Consider the following 18,167-nt stretch of genomic DNA (forward strand, 5'->3'; position numbering starts at 1 on the left):
TTGGCCAAAATCGGTAACATCTAAAGTATTAGCATTATCTGTAATCCTTTTATAGGTGTATACTCGATGCTATTACATAAAAAAATAGTGTTTTGCCTTATATCACACTAAAAGGTTATGCAATATGTTATTTAAAAATATATTGATGTAAAGTTGGTACTCACTGCATCATAGTTAGAGCCTAATAGGGTATCTTTGTTGACTGCAAGAATCATGTCTCCAACTACCAACCCAGCCTGAAATAAAAATGACAAAACCATTATAACTAAAGTGAGAAACTGTTACAAAAATCCATTATAAAAAGAGGAGAATAAGTTATTTTACTGTCTAGGTAAAAACTATTAAAGAGGATTTGAAAAGCTACCTATATCCTGTGAGAAATATTGAAATTAATTTCAGTTCCTTTAAAGAAACCTTGCCTATTTTCTTCTTACAAAAAATATATCAGAGTAAGTAAATTTGTAAACTATGAACACTTAATACCTGTGATTTTAATACAGTAGAACCATAACAAGACCCTCTAAAACAAGTCACAAGGGTAAATCCCCTTGAAATTATTTTACCCCCAATCACATGTTATTGCAAACCTCGATAAGAAGTCAACCTTGATAACAAGTCTTATTCTATAATCCCTATGAGAGTCTAGTTATCAAGGTTCTACTGTACTTTTTTTCTAGAGTCTATTGTATAAAGTGTTCTCATAATCTACATTTTACAGATTGACCTTATTGTACAAGTTGTTACCTGTTGATATGATTCTGTTTCATAGATTAGCTGTTAGAAAAGTTACGGGCCAATTTTGAGATGAGTTTCGATGATGAAAATAGAATATTCACCTGCTCTGCTGCGCTGCCTTCTTGGATGTCAGAAATGAATATTCCTTGCCCAACTTCAGCATGTTTCCCCTCAATGATCATGATACCCAGACCCTGGCCGGTCTGTAACAATAAACATCATCAGCTGATCCCGTCAAGCTTGCCAACTCAGGAGAATTTAATATCTCAGTCACATCAGTAGCCCATATGTATATAGCCTAACAAAATATAAATGTTTTATTTGATTCATGATTTGCAATATGTGTTCTAAAACTAATAATCAATTTTAGGTTAGTTATTATTATCATTAAATTAAGATTAAAACAAAATTTCACATATTTTATTCTAGATAAGAGCATAAAATGGTAAGTGTGTAGATTTGTTACCCACTAAGATCAACTGTTTCTATAGCCAGGCTCAAGGACAGGTGGTTTAATTTCGAGCCATCAAACAGTAACTGCTTTTCTGATCTACTCTGTGGTCTGATTAGGTACTATCTGAGCCCTAGAGCCACCCAGATACATGGCTATATTTTGTCATATAGATAAATTTTAATTGAATGTAGTGAACATAAATTGAACATTCCTTAAATACCCAGATTGTGTATTACCATTGTATGTTTTCGAACAGTCAAAGTTATTTATTTGACAGCCATGTAGTGTAACAGATAAAACTGTGGGTGAAAGCTATAATAGAAGGTCTAGGTCAGAAATAGATAAGATAAGCGCTTTTGTAAATACAGTTTAAGAACAATCAAGCCAACACAAAGAAAAAGCACTGCCTTTACATGTCTTCTTTAAAACTTTAAATAAACATGTAATTGGGGTTGAAAAAGTATAGTTTATGACATTATATTAAGCACTAACTAGTTTTTAAACTAGACTAAACAATATTTGCATCTTTGACTTATTTTTTCCCCATTTATTTACCTGTTATGTTGTCATAGTATGTTTATAAAATGTTTATTATTGTAGTGTTTTATAGCAGAAATATTTTTTTTTATAAAAATGATTCTACATTATAAAATATTAAATCCTAAATAAAATTATTGGTCCCAGAAAAGTAACTTGATTAAAAGAGACAGGATAAAATATATTTTGGAAATGAAATTATTTATACGGTGTTAACTGAAATTTTTACAACATATTTTTATATAGGTACTTTATAAAAATGCAGCTGTATTATATTTTACAATGTCACATTGAAGCGTTTAAACACCAGCTAAATATCAAGAAAATCTCATAAACCACATATCTACTTACAACATTGCCATTGCTTCATAAATAACCACCACTGCAATTAAACCAAACACGGTTAAAGCAAGAGAAACAAGGATGAAACCAATCCAAGAGCAGGCTTCTGTCTGATAAACCACAGCCTGGTATTAATAGTAACTGTAAAATACGGTTAGCAGAGAAAACATGCGATGTTGGTCCTGCACGCGATCAGACGTGCTCGAACATGCCATGACATGCACTACCTCGACATGCATACTTCTGACATGTGATAGTGACGATTTGTCTGACAAGATATTCTTTAAATTTGTAAATCTACAAAACAAGGTCGACCGATGGTTTTACCTGTCGAGATTGCTTCCTAACCTAACATCTGATAGTTTGTAAGTTTGTCAAAATGTAAATTTCACAATTCATTGAGTGAAAGTTTTGGGGGACATTTACAGTATGTATTTTGTTGGAACTGATGAAAGAACTATTCAATGTCAAAAGTATTGTAGTTCAAGCTACAAATTGAAAGAGTTACGCATTGTTGGAGTAATACAATGTCAAGAGTTACACATTGTTAGAGCTTTTTTTAGTCCCACCTTCACATCCTAGGCCACTAGTTCTAGCCCGGAACTGTTTTACACATTACTTCAGGCTAGTACTAGTGGTTTGTGGCATTATCACATGGATAAAATCCATTGGTGATTGGCAGGATTTGAATTTGGGACCTTGGGAACCGAAGCCCCGCACTCTACCACTAGGCCAGCTCGCTCCCAATTGTTGGAGTAATACAATGTCAAGAGTTACACATTGTTGGAGTAATACAATGTCAAGAGTTACACATTGTTGGAGTAATACAATGTCAAGAGTTACACATTTTTGGAGTAATACAATGTCAAGAGTAATACATTGTTGGAGTAATACAATGTCACGAGTTACACATTGTTGGAATAATACAATGTCATGAGTTACAGGTTGTTTGAGAAATACAATGTCAAGAGTTACACATTGTTGGAGTAATACAATGTCAAGAGTTACACATTGTTGGAATAATACAATGTCATGAGTTACAGGTTGTTTGAGTAATACAATGTCAAGAGTTACACATTGTTGGAATAATACAATGCCATGAGTTACAGGTTGTTTGAGTAATACAATGTCAAGAGTTACACATTGTTGGAATAATACAATGTCATGAGTTACAGGTTGTTTGAGTAATACAATGTCAAGAGTTACACATTGTTGCAGTAATACAATGTCAAGAGTTACACATTGTTGGAATAATACAATGTCATGAGTTACAGGTTGTTTTAGTAATACAATGTCAAGAGTTACACATTGTTGCAATAATACAATGTCAAGAGTTACACATTGTTCGAGTAATACAATGTCATCAAGAGTTAACAATTTTTGGTTGTTAACAACTTACATTCAAGTTGTTAATCAAGCAAAGTTACACTTTGCTATATGTCAAAGATACACATTGTAAGAGTTCTAAGACATAATATCCATACTACTGCAAATGCAATGTTATCTCAATAAATATCAGACACTATAGCACAGTACACATATGAGAAGTACGCAATATGAGAGCTACATGTCGCATGCTAAAGGTGAAGGGTTACAATACCTGCTGGGTAGGGGAGGTGGCTCCACTCTCCGTAAAACTGGGCTGTACAACATACAAACACATTACTACACTAGGGGCTGAGGTGCTACAGTACACTACAGGGCCAAATTGTAACACAAAGAAAAACTTTTCAACGATATTTGTTTCTCACAAGTACTTTTGGCATCAGTTTTGTAAAGATCCTTCATTCTAGGGGCCTTTTCAAGAAGATAATCACCACTATCAACATTTGCCCTATACAAATGATGGTGATATGAATGAGGTTAGGTTGGGTTAGTTTTTGTCAAGTCGGAATATGTTAGGTTAAGTTACGCTAAGTAATGACAGATTAGGTTATCTTAAATTAGGTTATGATGGTTAGGTTAAGTTCTTGTTGGATAGGGAAGGGGCAGACTCTGGTGACAAACATGCCGACCACAGCTTACTGTGCATGATTAACAGAAAGAGGCACATGTCAGATTAGGTTAGGTTAATTTCCTTACAAGATGTTACAAATCAAACTATTCATTTGTGTTCATTCCATGTATTCAAATTTACTATATCCTTACATTACTTTCATTTGCATAGGCCAAATTTTAATAGTAGTGGGCATTTCATTGAACAGATCCAAGAATTTTATTTATGACAAAATACTCAACATATCAGGGTAATTTAGTTATTTTAAAAGTTTGTCAACCTAGCATCTCCATCTCCATGGACCTCAAGTCTGAGCAGAGAACATATCAATGTAAGGGGTGAGCTAGTAAAGTGCAAGATGAACTGCACAGATCAATTTTAAGTGGTGAAACAAATCCAAGTCATGGTTGCTTTTGTTATACAGCCTGTTTCCCTACAGATTGAGCCACTAAATCACAACAATTTTAGGTAATAGCTCCCAAACATTCACTTACCAATTATAACTTTAGAGTAAACAAATGGCAGCCAATAACAATTGTGTGAGATATACACCCACTAGAGAATGCAAATAAATTGCATTACTACTATTTATTACTAGTATTACAATTTTCAGCGAAATTGGGGGGGGGGGGCGCCCTGGAGCAGAAATGGCTCAAGCCACCCCCTCTACACATCGAACCTCACCTTGTTTTATACATGTATACCTTCTTAAAGGAATGTATCTGTTGTTTTTAAAGTCAGTTTATTATTGTTTTAATAGACTTAAAAATGGAAAACTTTGGTTTTAGGTTATTGGTTGCTAAGCAATAATTTTGCCGTAATCACGGGGTAAATAACGGTGTCGGTTGCATAGGACGTTAAAAACTCAGCTGCTGTCACAGGGGACAATGATGATGTCTTCAAGGATGTTCCCAACAGCACCGTTGTTGTTGTTGTTGTTTCGAGAATGAAGGAGTTGATGGCATTCGAAAGGATGATCAAGACAATGCCGCGATCCCACGAGACGATAGAAATGTCTTTCACCACGATAGCGGGATATAATGATGATATTTTTGCCTTCATGGGAGATGTTCAAGAATTTTCCATATCACGGATGTTGTCCGTATGATTACGTGAGTTTGACGTGCCAGTGAGAGATGATCATAATTCTCCCTTGATCACAAATTGAAATTATAGTCATGATGGTATCATGATAATTGCACACAACACCAAACTTATTATTACTAAAGCTAATCCTGATTTTCTACAGGCAAGTTCTCAATAAATCTTTGGATACTCAGGCATATAATCAATGTTTAAGTCGGTTGTACGAGTGTACCAGAAGTGGCGCCCCCCAGAGCCTTCTGCCCTGGAGCGATTGCTCCAATTACTCCACTGTCGCTGCGCCACTGTGTTGGTGATTTGAAAAAGTAAATGATATTTTTGGAGAAACCAATAAACTTTTAATACGATTGTAGATAACTGGCTCAAATAAATGTACAAGCAATAACAAGGTTTTGCTGTTTTATAATTTTTTATTTCCACGACAGTTTATAGAAAGTTTTTTACACAGTTATTCAGTATATTTAATTGTTAAGTTTTAAATAATCTTGAGATAAAAGAATACATGTAACCTGAAATTTTGTAAAATATTTGGAGTAAAAAGGCTCTATTTAGGTCACAAAATATATAACTAACAGTCATTATTACAACCATTCAAAAATTCCAAAGATTTAATACGGTATGATAAAAAACTGAATTATAAATGGATGCACATTCTCAATATAAAGTGACATATTAGAATAGTGGCCAGTAGCAAGAGAGAAAATATATTGAATATTGTTCTTTTGCTGTAAACAAGCTTATCAAGACGAAGATGGGGTGTTTTGGCTAATGTAATGATTATAAATAAAACTATGGAGTAAAATTAAAAATGAATTTTGATTAAGAAGCTTTTGAGTTTTAAATATCAAAGCAATGCAGGGATTTGAAACTTCTAAAACTAAACCATAGCCCAGTGAATACTGTGCAAAAAGTGCAAATTTTAGGAGGAGCTAACAAAGTGTAAAACAGGTAAGTGCATTCCTCTGCAGGCATTTATGTGTTAAGATTTAACATATTTTGGTTATGCGTAAATGTGACGGTGATTGATCATTTAGGGTACATTTACTTTTTAAAAGACTTTTTTTTATTTAACTGAACTGCAAAGTGTTGTAAAGGTTTGTGATTGAACACTAAAAATGAATGGGCAATAACACTATTTATGTTTGTCTAAGTGCTCTTTTAGTGTGAGTAACATAGATTGTTTATACAGACGTTTTTGGCCTCAGATGCGTCCAGACTTCTCAAATCCTGGTTTTGTAGAGCGGAGCACTTGTAAAACCTTTTTATTTGTTTAAAATTGTCAAATATAGACCCCGTAGAGTATTTTACATGTTTTAAAGGGAAACATTATTTTGTTCATGGTGTTACAGCATTTCTCTAATTATGTACACTTTTTTAATAATCCCTTTTGGAAAATACCATCAAGGTTGCTAGAATAATTTTAAGAGGTACCTAACAGTTATATGTAGGCAAAATTATAAAGATTAGTTTTCCGATTATATGAAATGTTACTGCCACTTAAAAAAAATGTGTATTCTGCATCTTGATAATACCGTAAATTACAGCTTGGAATTTTATAAAAAGAATAAATTATGAGTTATTTCCTTAAAATATTTCAAACCAAAATAATTGTATGCACATTAAAGAACTACAAAATTAATCTGACAGAAACATTCAGGAAAATCAGGAGCATCTGACAGGAATCTAAAACTCTAATACTAAAAAATATTTCAAATCTGCTTAAAAACGTTACAAAATGTATCCATGCTTTGTAAACTTCAAGATGCATATAGTTAATTTCTGATGAAAAATGTAAGAAAAGTAACAATCCTATTTAATTTGAAACTGCATTCATTTAAATCTTTTACTAAGCTGTATTTATTTAAAAAATACTGAACAAAGAGTTCAATTCCTAAGTATGCTTTTATACTAGATTTTTTTTATCAAGAACAGACATTTTATTTAACTTTGCAATAGATCTACCATCACTCATAACTTTTTACTTGAAGATGGGAGTTTTTCAAACGTGAGCCACAACTTTACAATAAATTGTTGGAACGAAAAACATTCTCACTGACATCAAGTATCAGGTTTTAAAAGTTGTTCAGAGTTAAGTTGGAAACAGCTGTCATATATCACTTACAGTTACCGAATCACATGTTACGGCTTCAGTGGCAAAAACTTTATATTCTCTGAACATACTTTTAAAAATAATAAAACTAGTTGTTTTAGTTCTAAGGAAAAATTTAGCTTATTTTCGCCGTTCGTCATCTTAGAAATCTGGACTGATCAAATGGAATGTTACATTTGTAAATTGACTCATAAAATGAAAATAGACATATAGTTACTTGGAGTTATTATGCCCTTTGCTTCTGAGTGATTTTCTGCATTTCAAAAATAACATTTATTGTATTTTGTGTTGCATTTTGCATTGTCTTATTTTAAATTATTTTCGAGGTAATAGGAAATTTATTAATTGGTAGACTTTATTTAGGATTACAGTACCTACTATTTTTAACTGTAACATAGATTTTACGATCCTACGTTTTTGCATCAGTAGGCCTATGTTAAATTGTCTCAGTAACTGCAATAGCTATACAATGGTAATGGGAAAATAGGCTACATATTGAATTGTACAGCCAACTTTTGACTGACAACAAGAATTCTATATTTTTATAATCACTTTGGGTGTAAACTAAAATATCTCTACAGTTTTTAGGTTACCTTTTTCTAGCTCGCCTCTGCCCAACAAAAACATGTTTAGGTCATGTAGAATATTTTCACCAACATTCATATGATAATAGAAAACCAAGTGCCTGATAAAAATGTTTCATGAAAACCACAACTCGTCTTATCAACTTCCTGTCCCTACTATCTCTGACATTTAACATTTGGCATAAAGTTGTTTTGTAACTTAGGAATTATAAATTTAGTTGACAGTACTTATTGTTTAATAATTATTGTGGTTTAAGTGTAATTCTTAGTAATGTTTATGTTTTTGAGAGCCATAGACTATTAAATTGCATTTAAAAATTTGGCACGTTTTACACTTTTTTAAAGCAACGTTATTGCCTGTAACTATTTCAAATTGTCTATTCTTATAATATATATTTAGCTCATAACTGTGTCAATATTTAGTGTCAATAGCTAAGATATTGTTTGAGGGTAGTTAGATTCTCTTTAGTATAGACTTTTAACTTATGGCAGTTTTGAATCATCATATTTTAAAGAATCAATTAGGCTCTGACCATAATACATTTTGCTATCAAAACTAATTTATCTTTACTCTACTCGACGTTTTAGGTCTTACAAAGTTTTAAGTCTAAGGGATGTAATTTTCAAATCAACAGCAACAGTATGAAATATACATTGAAATATATATTAAATGAAAACTTGACTTGATATTCATAAAGCACTTAAATCTGTTCAATATTCCTAGTCAATTCTGAACATAGCAGTGGGAAAATTTACACAAATATAGTCATATATATTCAATAATTTTATAAATTGTTATTTGCATTCATAGTTTAGAAATATATTTGTGGACACATTCCCAAGTTATTGGAGAATACAAACAAATAAATTGAATAGGTTTTCTTTACAAAAAGTTGCAGGCCTATAGGGGAAATCACCACAATAATCACACAATCACACAATTATATGTGTGTGTGTGTAAAAAGTATCATATGGCAAAGCCTTAATTGTAAAAAATCATGATTAATGGCCAGTTAGTTTTTTTTCTGTTTTTTTAATATCATCACATCCAACTTCTTACTTGTATAGAGACTCATCCGAGAGTAAAAAAAAATAATTAATTGAGTGATTTTACTAACCATTATGTCATGTTTGCAAATAATTGGTTGTCTAAGCTTTACACAATAACAACTTTGTACATAGACAACATTTATACAATTAATTCCTATCTTGCGATGCTGGAAAATAGCTTGAAATATTGAACAAATTTTTTTCTCGGAAATACAGTTAAGTTAACTTTAAATATAATTTTCTAAATTCCAAAAACAAAATGTTTGGCTAAATATACTGTATTATGCTATCAACATTTAAAGAAATATTCCAAAATAAACTCTTAAACAATATTCCTGTAGGCCTAAGGTATACAAGTAAACACAATTTGTTTCACATCTTAAAAATTACATCCCATAAAAATAAAATGGAGCACTAATAAAATACAAAACAATACTAGCACACATATGTCCAAAAATACTAAACCATGATTATTTCAACAGGTTGAAAGAATTTACACCAGCGACAGGATAATTGGAATTTATTGCATAAACATTTTAAAGGCATTTGTGGAACTACCTTATACTCAAACATAAAATAATATCTAAAAACACAAAAAGAAAAGATGTAAAAGATTCTACTGCGGCCGAACGCTCATCTTACCTTCTTGATGTTAACTGTTCGAAGACCTTTGAAGTTGGCGTATCTCTGCTCGGGCGTCTACAACAGAAAAGTGGCTGATTATATTTGTGAAAACTTAATGAAATCGAAAAACTCCTGGCTAAATTAGTGGAAAAATTATGAACCAAGAAAAGTGGCTGGTTAGATTTGTGGCTAACTTACTTTTACTTTTTACTGACACAAAACTTTATCTGCAGCCAAACCGAAAGTAGTTTTAATGCCAACAGGTTAATAATAAAACTTACTTATGGATCTTTACCCAGAATAAACAACATAATAATTTCCAATTACTGATGTAACAATTACAGTAGAACCCCTGTTAACGGAATTTATGTTAACCGAAACCCAGGTTAACCAAAATGGTTCTATAAAATAAAATAGGGCTGTAAAATGCTTTAATAACTTCATTTGTATGGTTTAAAGTATTTTCTATCCCATTGTAACATTTTTGTAGCTGAAATAAAACACTGAATTATATACCTAGACATTCTCTTAAATTAATTTTTTCTACATACTGTGGTGATACATTGGCTATTTTTAGCATATGATGGGTTAACCGAAAAATTGGTTTTTCGAAACGGTTCTCTCCCCTTTATTTCGGTTAACCGGGGTTCAACTGTATATTGAGGAACAAAGAGAAATGCCTTAATTCCTTCCTGCCTTTTTTTCAAAAATTACTGAGACACTAGTAGAGCGGTCATTGTAAATTACCATTTTCTTTTGTATAGCCTACACCATAATTTTAACCATGCTAAAATTGAAGCTGTGCTACGGCCATCATCTTGGAAAATGGCGGCATATTTCTGAGGTTTTGCCTATAGCTGCTTTACTTTGTTATTAGAGATAAAGAAAAAGTCTTCCAATAACAAATGTAAAACTACCTATTTTTGGTCATCTCCATTTTTTTCCAAACCCAACGTTTACTGAGTTTTTTACGATTAAGTATAGTTGAATTAAGTGTCATTATAACAAAATGTTATATTATAGCCAATATATTATTGTAAAAATTACTGCCAGCAACCAAAATAAAGAAAAATGCTGATGTTTATGTCTATTGTCTAAAGCGGGTAACATGTCTACCAGTACCCTTAAAAATCATAGATTTCTTAGTGACCTTTTACCATTAATGATTTAATACTATATTAAATGTGTAGGTTATCTATAACAACAGGTTGAGGTTCTTCAATTTCATAAACAATAAGTTAATTAAGCTAAGCAATTAAGTTAATTTGAGAGAGTATTTCTCTGTCTATTCTACGATTAATCTATGTTCGATTTTGTCATTGTCCCTTTGTGTGTTTTGTGTTTTTTGTAAACGTGTCTCCGTTCTATGTTATCGTGTGTTGTATATGTTTTATTTATTGAAATCTGTTTGTTAACGACCTTCGAATGAAGTGATTACCTGACACCTTGAGGCCTGTTAATGGTTCAGAAGAAGCTAAACTAGTTGCCAAAACAGCAACAAAGGATTACTATATGCAGGTATTGTCACACATTTTAAGCAAAATATGTGACTTATATAGAAAAAAACTATGTTTCTTTACTAGTACTGCTTCTAATTTGATACAAAATGTTCCATTTTTTAACCGTTTTACCTTGCAAAGACTGTAACATAGAATGCCTTTATATTAAAAATCAGTTTGGTTTACTTCTGTAAACAGTAAACGTCCTTTACAATGAAATCATCACTTTAAACAAACAAATTTCCTAACGTTCTTCTTATAAAATCCAGTACAATTCAAAATACAAAACTTAAGATAAAATAAATATATCTGTTGAGCTTATCACAAAAACAACATTATAAGGCAAAATTCAAAACCGCTACTTAATTCCATTATAGCATGGGATAGACATCAGTGTACATCCATTACATCTTAAAACCTCTCATTTAGTGCCTACCTATATGTTCTACCACATTATGAATTTTTTAAAGCAATTTGCAACTATTTTTCGGGAACAATTAAAAAAATCAAAATAGGCTACATTGGCCTACAACTACTATTCAAAAAATCTGCCAGGCTTATTCTTATTACATAAACATTAAAAGGTAAAATTAAAAATCTAACTATCATTGTCCAAACACAATGACTAAAAACAAATTTAAAATGGTTCTATCATTATCAACCAAACAACACATGGGATTTACCTCATCATCGAGTGAGACGGGGAATTGCGTTATAGGCTTGACTGCTAGGCTTTCTAGACCTTCATCCTTCCTGAAACACACAACACTCATCAGCTGGCTCTAGTATGTTAAACACAACGCAACGCACACTGCTTGGAATATTCTATTAGTAGCTCTTTTCTATGCTAATGGCGCCATTAGCAATACGACAATAATTGGTCAATTAGTTGAATGATTTACGCTTTAATGTCCAAGTAAACAGGGCTGAGATTTTCAAAGGTGACAAAAGTTGAAAGTTATTTAGAGAAAGTAATTGTAGATAAATTTAAAAAAAAACTTAAATTTGTTACACTACTTCGTTAAAATATATAACAATGAAATGTCTGTTAGGAGAGTGAGAAAAACCTGAAGAAGTATCAAATGATAACCAAATAGAAATAAAATGTGTCCTATCCTACATTATCCGGAATGAATAAAATATAGGTAACTAAGTGTTAAGCTACCTACTGGTTACACCATAACCTTGCATAGAGGATACCTACATAAGATTCTATCTTCATTATGCTTAGTGGCCCAGGATCACTTATAGAATAAAATGGTTTATATTACCTGTCCGTCAGTGATCCTATTGTTGTCGTCTTAGGCGACCGGTTTCAGGATAAAAATCCCATCATCAGGCTGTCAAAAATGTCATGTCACTCAAATTGAGGTCGTCGGTAAACATATAAACACACACGTACAACACGAAACACGAAAATACGGATTAACATTGCTAGCTACTGGCCAGTACAGGACACTACGACGCGGCACGGGTAGTTGCGTGAGAGTCATGACCACGCAACTACCCGTGCCGCGTCGTAGTGTCCTGTACTGGCCAGTAGCTAGCAATGTTAATCCGTATTTTCGTGTTTCGTGTTGTACGTGTGTGTTTATATGTTTACCGACGACCTCAATTTGAGTGACATGACATTTTTGACAGCCTGATGATGGGATTTTTATCCTGAAACCGGTCGCCTAAGATGACAACAATAGGATCACTGACGGACAGGTAATATAAACCATTTTATAAGATTCTGTGCTATATGTTATCTTACTGGGGAGATTGACAGTTTGTTTTCTGAAATTTGGGCAGTATATTTATAAAAGAAGTTGCACTTAGTGTGCAAATGTGGTTTAGTCGGTAATATGGTACCATACTAACTATAAATGTACTGTACCTACAGTACTGTTTTACCTACAAATTTCACGATTTTAAATTTATTTTATCCCTTTAATTGCTTTATTTACATGAAAATAATAAAATAATGTGAATGTTTAAGGTAGCATAAAATCTGAAAAATATTCTTCCAATACCAAACAAACATGCCAAGAACAATATTAAGAGTATTTCCTACTACTATGCTTTACTCCATTAAATGGATGTTTTAAGTTTAAGTAGGCTGAAACTTATAAAAAAAAAACAAAAAAAAACACTTCTATGTAGGATTGTAGGTGGCCCTAATACAGATAAGCTGAACAGCTAACAGTAAATTGAAGTGAGAAATCCTTTCAGTAGCCTATAAACCACTAATTAATGTTAGTTTAACTGAAACATGTAGGTTGAAACCTACAAACAAGGTTGATAGAGAACACAAGAGAATGCAGCAATGTGATATCGGAAGGTTCGGAGGTTTCACAAACTCTCGGCCAAACCACAACATGGCCTCCAACCACACTGTATCTGCTTCACATTACTTCTGGGGCTAGCTAATCTAAGTTCTCCGCTTTTTTACATCGATGGTAGATTACCGACGTTTTCGTCGACCATCCATGACTGAATTGTATTAGTTTTGGGTTAGGCCTAATTGGTTGTTGCAATACAGAGAGCAGAAAAAATATAACTGAAAAAAAAAAAAACATCGATCAAGTCCTTGGAGCCTAGACATTCTCTCATAAAATAATTGAAAAACTAAAAAGGAAATTTCTAATCACACAGTGCACTAGATATTAAAATTATAACCACTTTGGTGCTTGATAAAATATTTCTGGATGATGAATAATATTTCTGGATGATTAATAACTCTTCAGCAGCTGTTTGAAATGATCGAGGATAGCTGCTAGCCTCCAAGGACTCTTTACATCAATGTTTTAGCCCTGAAAACATCAATGTTTTCACGACGATGATATCGGTATCAGTACATCGATGGTTGACCTATCGATGCTCATCCTTATACCAGACGTCCTTCTTGTCTTTTTTTTCTGTAATATAGGTACACAGAGCATTGAATTATTTGTGATGCTGAAATATCTGGTGGTCTCGCAAGTTGCAAAGCCTTTGTGGATTTATGATTAAATTTGTTATCAGTTAATGTACATAATATTCAGTTTTAGGATAAACTTTTTTACTACAGTCAATGGTTTCACTTGTCAAGGAGCAAGCTGGGCTAGTAGTAGAGCTCGGGGCTGGGGTCCCCGGTTCAAAACTGTCTAATCACCCGCTAATGGTTTTTAGCTTTTTCATGAAACACGGTTCTGGGCTGGATCCCAACGTCCTAATTTGTAAATGAAGGATATAAATGAAAAATAGAAAAAGAAATTTAATATAATTAACTAAGTTGTGATTAAGTACTTAGAACTGTTCTTGTCACTAAGTTTTTTAGTGCAGACAAATGGTTGATTTTATCAGAGCTTATTTAATGTACCCTAAATCAATAAAGATTTTACACGTGTTTAGTTCTGCTTATTATTTAATCTTGTTGTTCAACAAGAAGAACAGACAAAAAAATCAACCGTTTTTATGCAACAGTTTGTTTTGTGGGTTCAAGTCAGACATTTGAGTTGGTATGGGAATGTCAGTTCAGTTCCTCAAATCAGCTTTTCTGAATCCTGGCTGTCAAGCCTAATTGAAGGTGTGTAGTGTGTCGAGTGTGTCTAAGGATAGATCAACTATAAAAGAATTTTTACTAGGCCTATCTGTTTCCTACGTTTAATTAATAGGCCTAGTTCAAGTCAAGACTAGCAGAAAAAAACTTGTAAAGACGTTGAATTAAAGCAAAAAATGGAAGTAAGAAAGATAAAATGTAGAATAAAGAGTAACTTAGCGATGACTGGCGATGAGCCATGTCAGATTATATGGTTGCGCAATTCACCTTGGATTGAATATTCCTCAAACATATCGCAAGTTACATTAACAGGAGAGTACCAAGGCCATCGAGTACATAAGTTATATCGCCAAACCTCATGCATCACTGAACATGTCCAACTGATAAGGAAAAGTTTACTGTCAACCTCACACTAAAGGCTTATTGTGTTTCCAACACACAAAATACAAGAACTTCTACGTTTGGGAGAACAACATCATTTAAACAACCAAGCTATTCACACTATAATTATGATTCATTGATGTCATCAAAAATATGGAGACAAAAGCTTTGGATTTTAACCATAATAAAATAGCAATAAGTGTAGAATGAGATGCCTGGTGTAGCTTTGTTACTGACCAAGATCAGCTGTTTCTTAGCTAGACTCATTTATTGTCAAGGACAGCTGGGCCGAGTTTCATGCCGTCAAAAAGTTACAAACAACTCTCAGGATTGAACTGACAACCTACTGATTACCAGGCAAGCACAATATCCACTAAGCTGCTACCGGTAGCTTTAATATGAGCGGTAATTACAATTTTATTTATTTATTGTTTACAGCCGATTAAATAGGAGCCATCATGGATCTTGAACCATGACTCAATCTCTGTATCAAACTTAATTGCTGAAATTTATTTTATCTTAACTACCTAGCCTACCTTAATAAATCATTTTCTCAAATAATAAATTTTGGAAAATGTTCAGTTTATATAAAAAATGTGTAGGCTATAGCCTATCAGCAAAATATAATAATTTAAACAAATTTCCTGCACACTGGGTTTTCACCTCACATCTCTAATTCATAAGTAACTAACTTAACTAGCCGCTCGCACCATAAATGTTTTGGTGATATATTTTACAGTTTCCAATTAACTGCTCTACCTTATGTTACACGGTAGGCCCTACATCACCTAGAGAGTTGTAAGCAAATTAAACATACCTATTTATATTTGTTTCAGTTTTACACGGTAATTAGGTTCGATTAAGGGTGCGCTCTACCTCAGCTCGGAAATCTCAGCTCGGGCTTCAGTTGCTATGTTGCACCATTGGACAGTGCCGCGAGAAGCGCTTGCAGAGGTTTCCAAGATTACTGTTTTCGAATTAACCAATAATGATAGCTACGCACTTACGAATTAACTAAACGGTTTATAGTAGTGGAAATACCAATCTATAGTTCTGCGTTTATCAAATTTTCAAATAATGGTTTTTTCAATAAGTTAGGGCTAGTTGAAAAGACCTGTTTTCTTGTTCTACAAATCACAAGTTTATAAGGTGTGTATCAAAAATAAATGAAATAGGCTAATGAAACGCAGAACTATAGAAAATTTCATCCTCTTTAATATGAGACCTTAACTTTGATTCTACCTTCAATGTAGCAGGTGAAAACAGTAATCTTGCAAACCCTTGCATTCGGTTGAGCGTCAGGGGTAGAGCGCACCCTTAAGTCTAAATTTCTGGTTACAATTATTCTCCAACCTCACCAGAATCATTAGCATAATAAACAGTAGCCTAGCGTAAATGGGTCAATTATACAGGCCAAATCAATGTTTTACGCAGTAACAGATGTGACCTGATTATGCACTGATGGATTCACTTTTGTCAGCTAATTTTATAAATCTATTTTTAAAGAACAGCTCAGTATACAAATGAGTGTATCTGTCGGTAGGTTTAGATATTTTTAAAGTAAGCTGGGTGGAAAGACTACATTTTTTTATAGTGTTTTGTTCAATTTAAAGAAGTATTTTTAACTTATTTCCCTTGGTAGTTTAAGCCTTTGTTAAATCTTAGCAATTACAACTTAAGCTATTTCTGAGCTATCAACTAAATGATTACCGGTACGGTAACTTGTCAAACATATCCCAGGCTAACTTAAATCAAAAGTTTGAGAATCTTGTTGAATCAATAAACCCTCTATAATAAACTAACTTAGTAAATCACAATCGTACTGTAACTTAGTAGGAGCCTAGGTTTTAAACTTACAGTTTAGGGCCCTTAAGTTACTACTGCATTTTACAAGACTTAAGTTAGGCATAACATAACTGCTTTTTAACATGTCATAAGGACGAGAAATATCTCAAATCATTCAAACCAAAAAATTATTTTACTAACTGAAACTCACAATTTAACATAAACCAGCAATATTATGGGCCTATAGACCAAGTCTTAAAAACTCATTACTCGACAGGTTAAAACGATTGTAATAGGCTAACGGTCTTAGAAATATTGGTTTACAATTAAGTTACGTAATTTTGTTGAACTCAATTCTATAACAAATTATAACATAGGTCTTACACATACTTAATAGGGCCTAGTATAAGTTAGTTTACTTATTATATAATAGCTAATTAATATTAGGTAGGCTACCTATTTAAGTTTAATAATAATAATAACTTGCGGTACCGGTAATTAAGTTAATTCATTATATTAAGTTAGCTAATGAAATTGCTATTTAATCATGTGGTTGGATTAGGTTTTATGCCTGTTTTTTATACTTTTTGTAGAGATTTATTTAAGTTAAAAACATTAAAAGTTAGGCAGGCCTATTACAACATGACTTAAAACTGAGTACCCCTGAATCGATAGTATTTGGTCCGATATCGTTTTTGAATGCGATGGAAATCAAAGCTTTGCCTTCAGCCTAACTTACATAAGCAAGAAACAAGTCTCCGAGATTCAAATCTAAGATGCAAACCAGGGCCTAGGTATAAAATCGTTAAGTTAGGTACCTGACGGATTTTGAAGGGTGGAAGATTTAGTGTAAAAACTTGTCATCATGGGCCCATAAAAGGTTTTGGATAAGAACTCAATAAACACAATAAAACTTTACTAAACAGACCTTGATTGATCAGTATCCATAATTATCTGCCAAAAGTGCCAAAAGATCAATTTCCATAATCAAACTTAATATTAAAATACCCATCTGGGTAACAACACACTTTACTATTTCAACGAATTCAAATTAGGTACTGACTGGACTGATGATAAATTTTGACAGGTGTTACCGGGATCCGGGATCAGCTGATAGCATAATAGTACAGATGACAATACAATATGATGACAATACGCAGGTTACCGGCAAAAAAAAAGTCATTAGCTAAAACTGGCAAGTTTGAAATTCCCCAGATATGAAGCCTATCAGAGACCACATTAAATAATCGTACAGACACATGACAGACACTTGAGGAAAACGATACCTGTTAAAATGTTTCTCAGGCTCGCCACTGGAAACCTTAAGCCATAGTAGGCTAAGATAAAGATAAAACTAAAAACTTAAGCAGCTTAAGTCGCACTCATCTGGCAATCCCAATTTTACCAGACAAATGCTCTCCAAATTGAGCCCTTATTGTTTAG

The 18,167-nt window shown here is 32.9% G+C and overlaps 1 protein-coding gene across 8 annotated transcripts in view; it reads right to left on the bottom strand.

Annotated features, from left to right (window-relative positions):
- Positions 1-18,167, bottom strand: part of LOC128996290 (multiple PDZ domain protein-like) — a 395,615-nt gene that overhangs the window by 16,023 nt on the left and 361,425 nt on the right. For 7 of the 8 annotated variants that reach the window (XM_054421514.1, XM_054421510.1, XM_054421513.1 and 4 more), the window contains 5 exons: positions 11,719-11,788; positions 9,555-9,611; positions 3,669-3,710; positions 837-938; positions 165-236 (listed from right to left, as the gene is read on the bottom strand). In XM_054421514.1, coding sequence (XP_054277489.1) covers positions 165-236; positions 837-938; positions 3,669-3,710; positions 9,555-9,611; positions 11,719-11,788 — 343 coding nt within the window. The remainder of the gene's footprint in view (positions 1-164; positions 237-836; positions 939-3,668; positions 3,711-9,554; positions 9,612-11,718; positions 11,789-18,167) is intronic. The other variant, XM_054421512.1, reaches the window with a different exon arrangement.

This window comes from Macrosteles quadrilineatus, unplaced genomic scaffold, assembly GCF_028750875.1.
Source record: "Macrosteles quadrilineatus isolate MER2022 unplaced genomic scaffold, UCM_ALF_1.0 Scaffold_6__1_contigs__length_79288215, whole genome shotgun sequence".
NCBI classification, from domain to species: Eukaryota; Metazoa; Arthropoda; class Insecta; order Hemiptera; family Cicadellidae; genus Macrosteles; species Macrosteles quadrilineatus.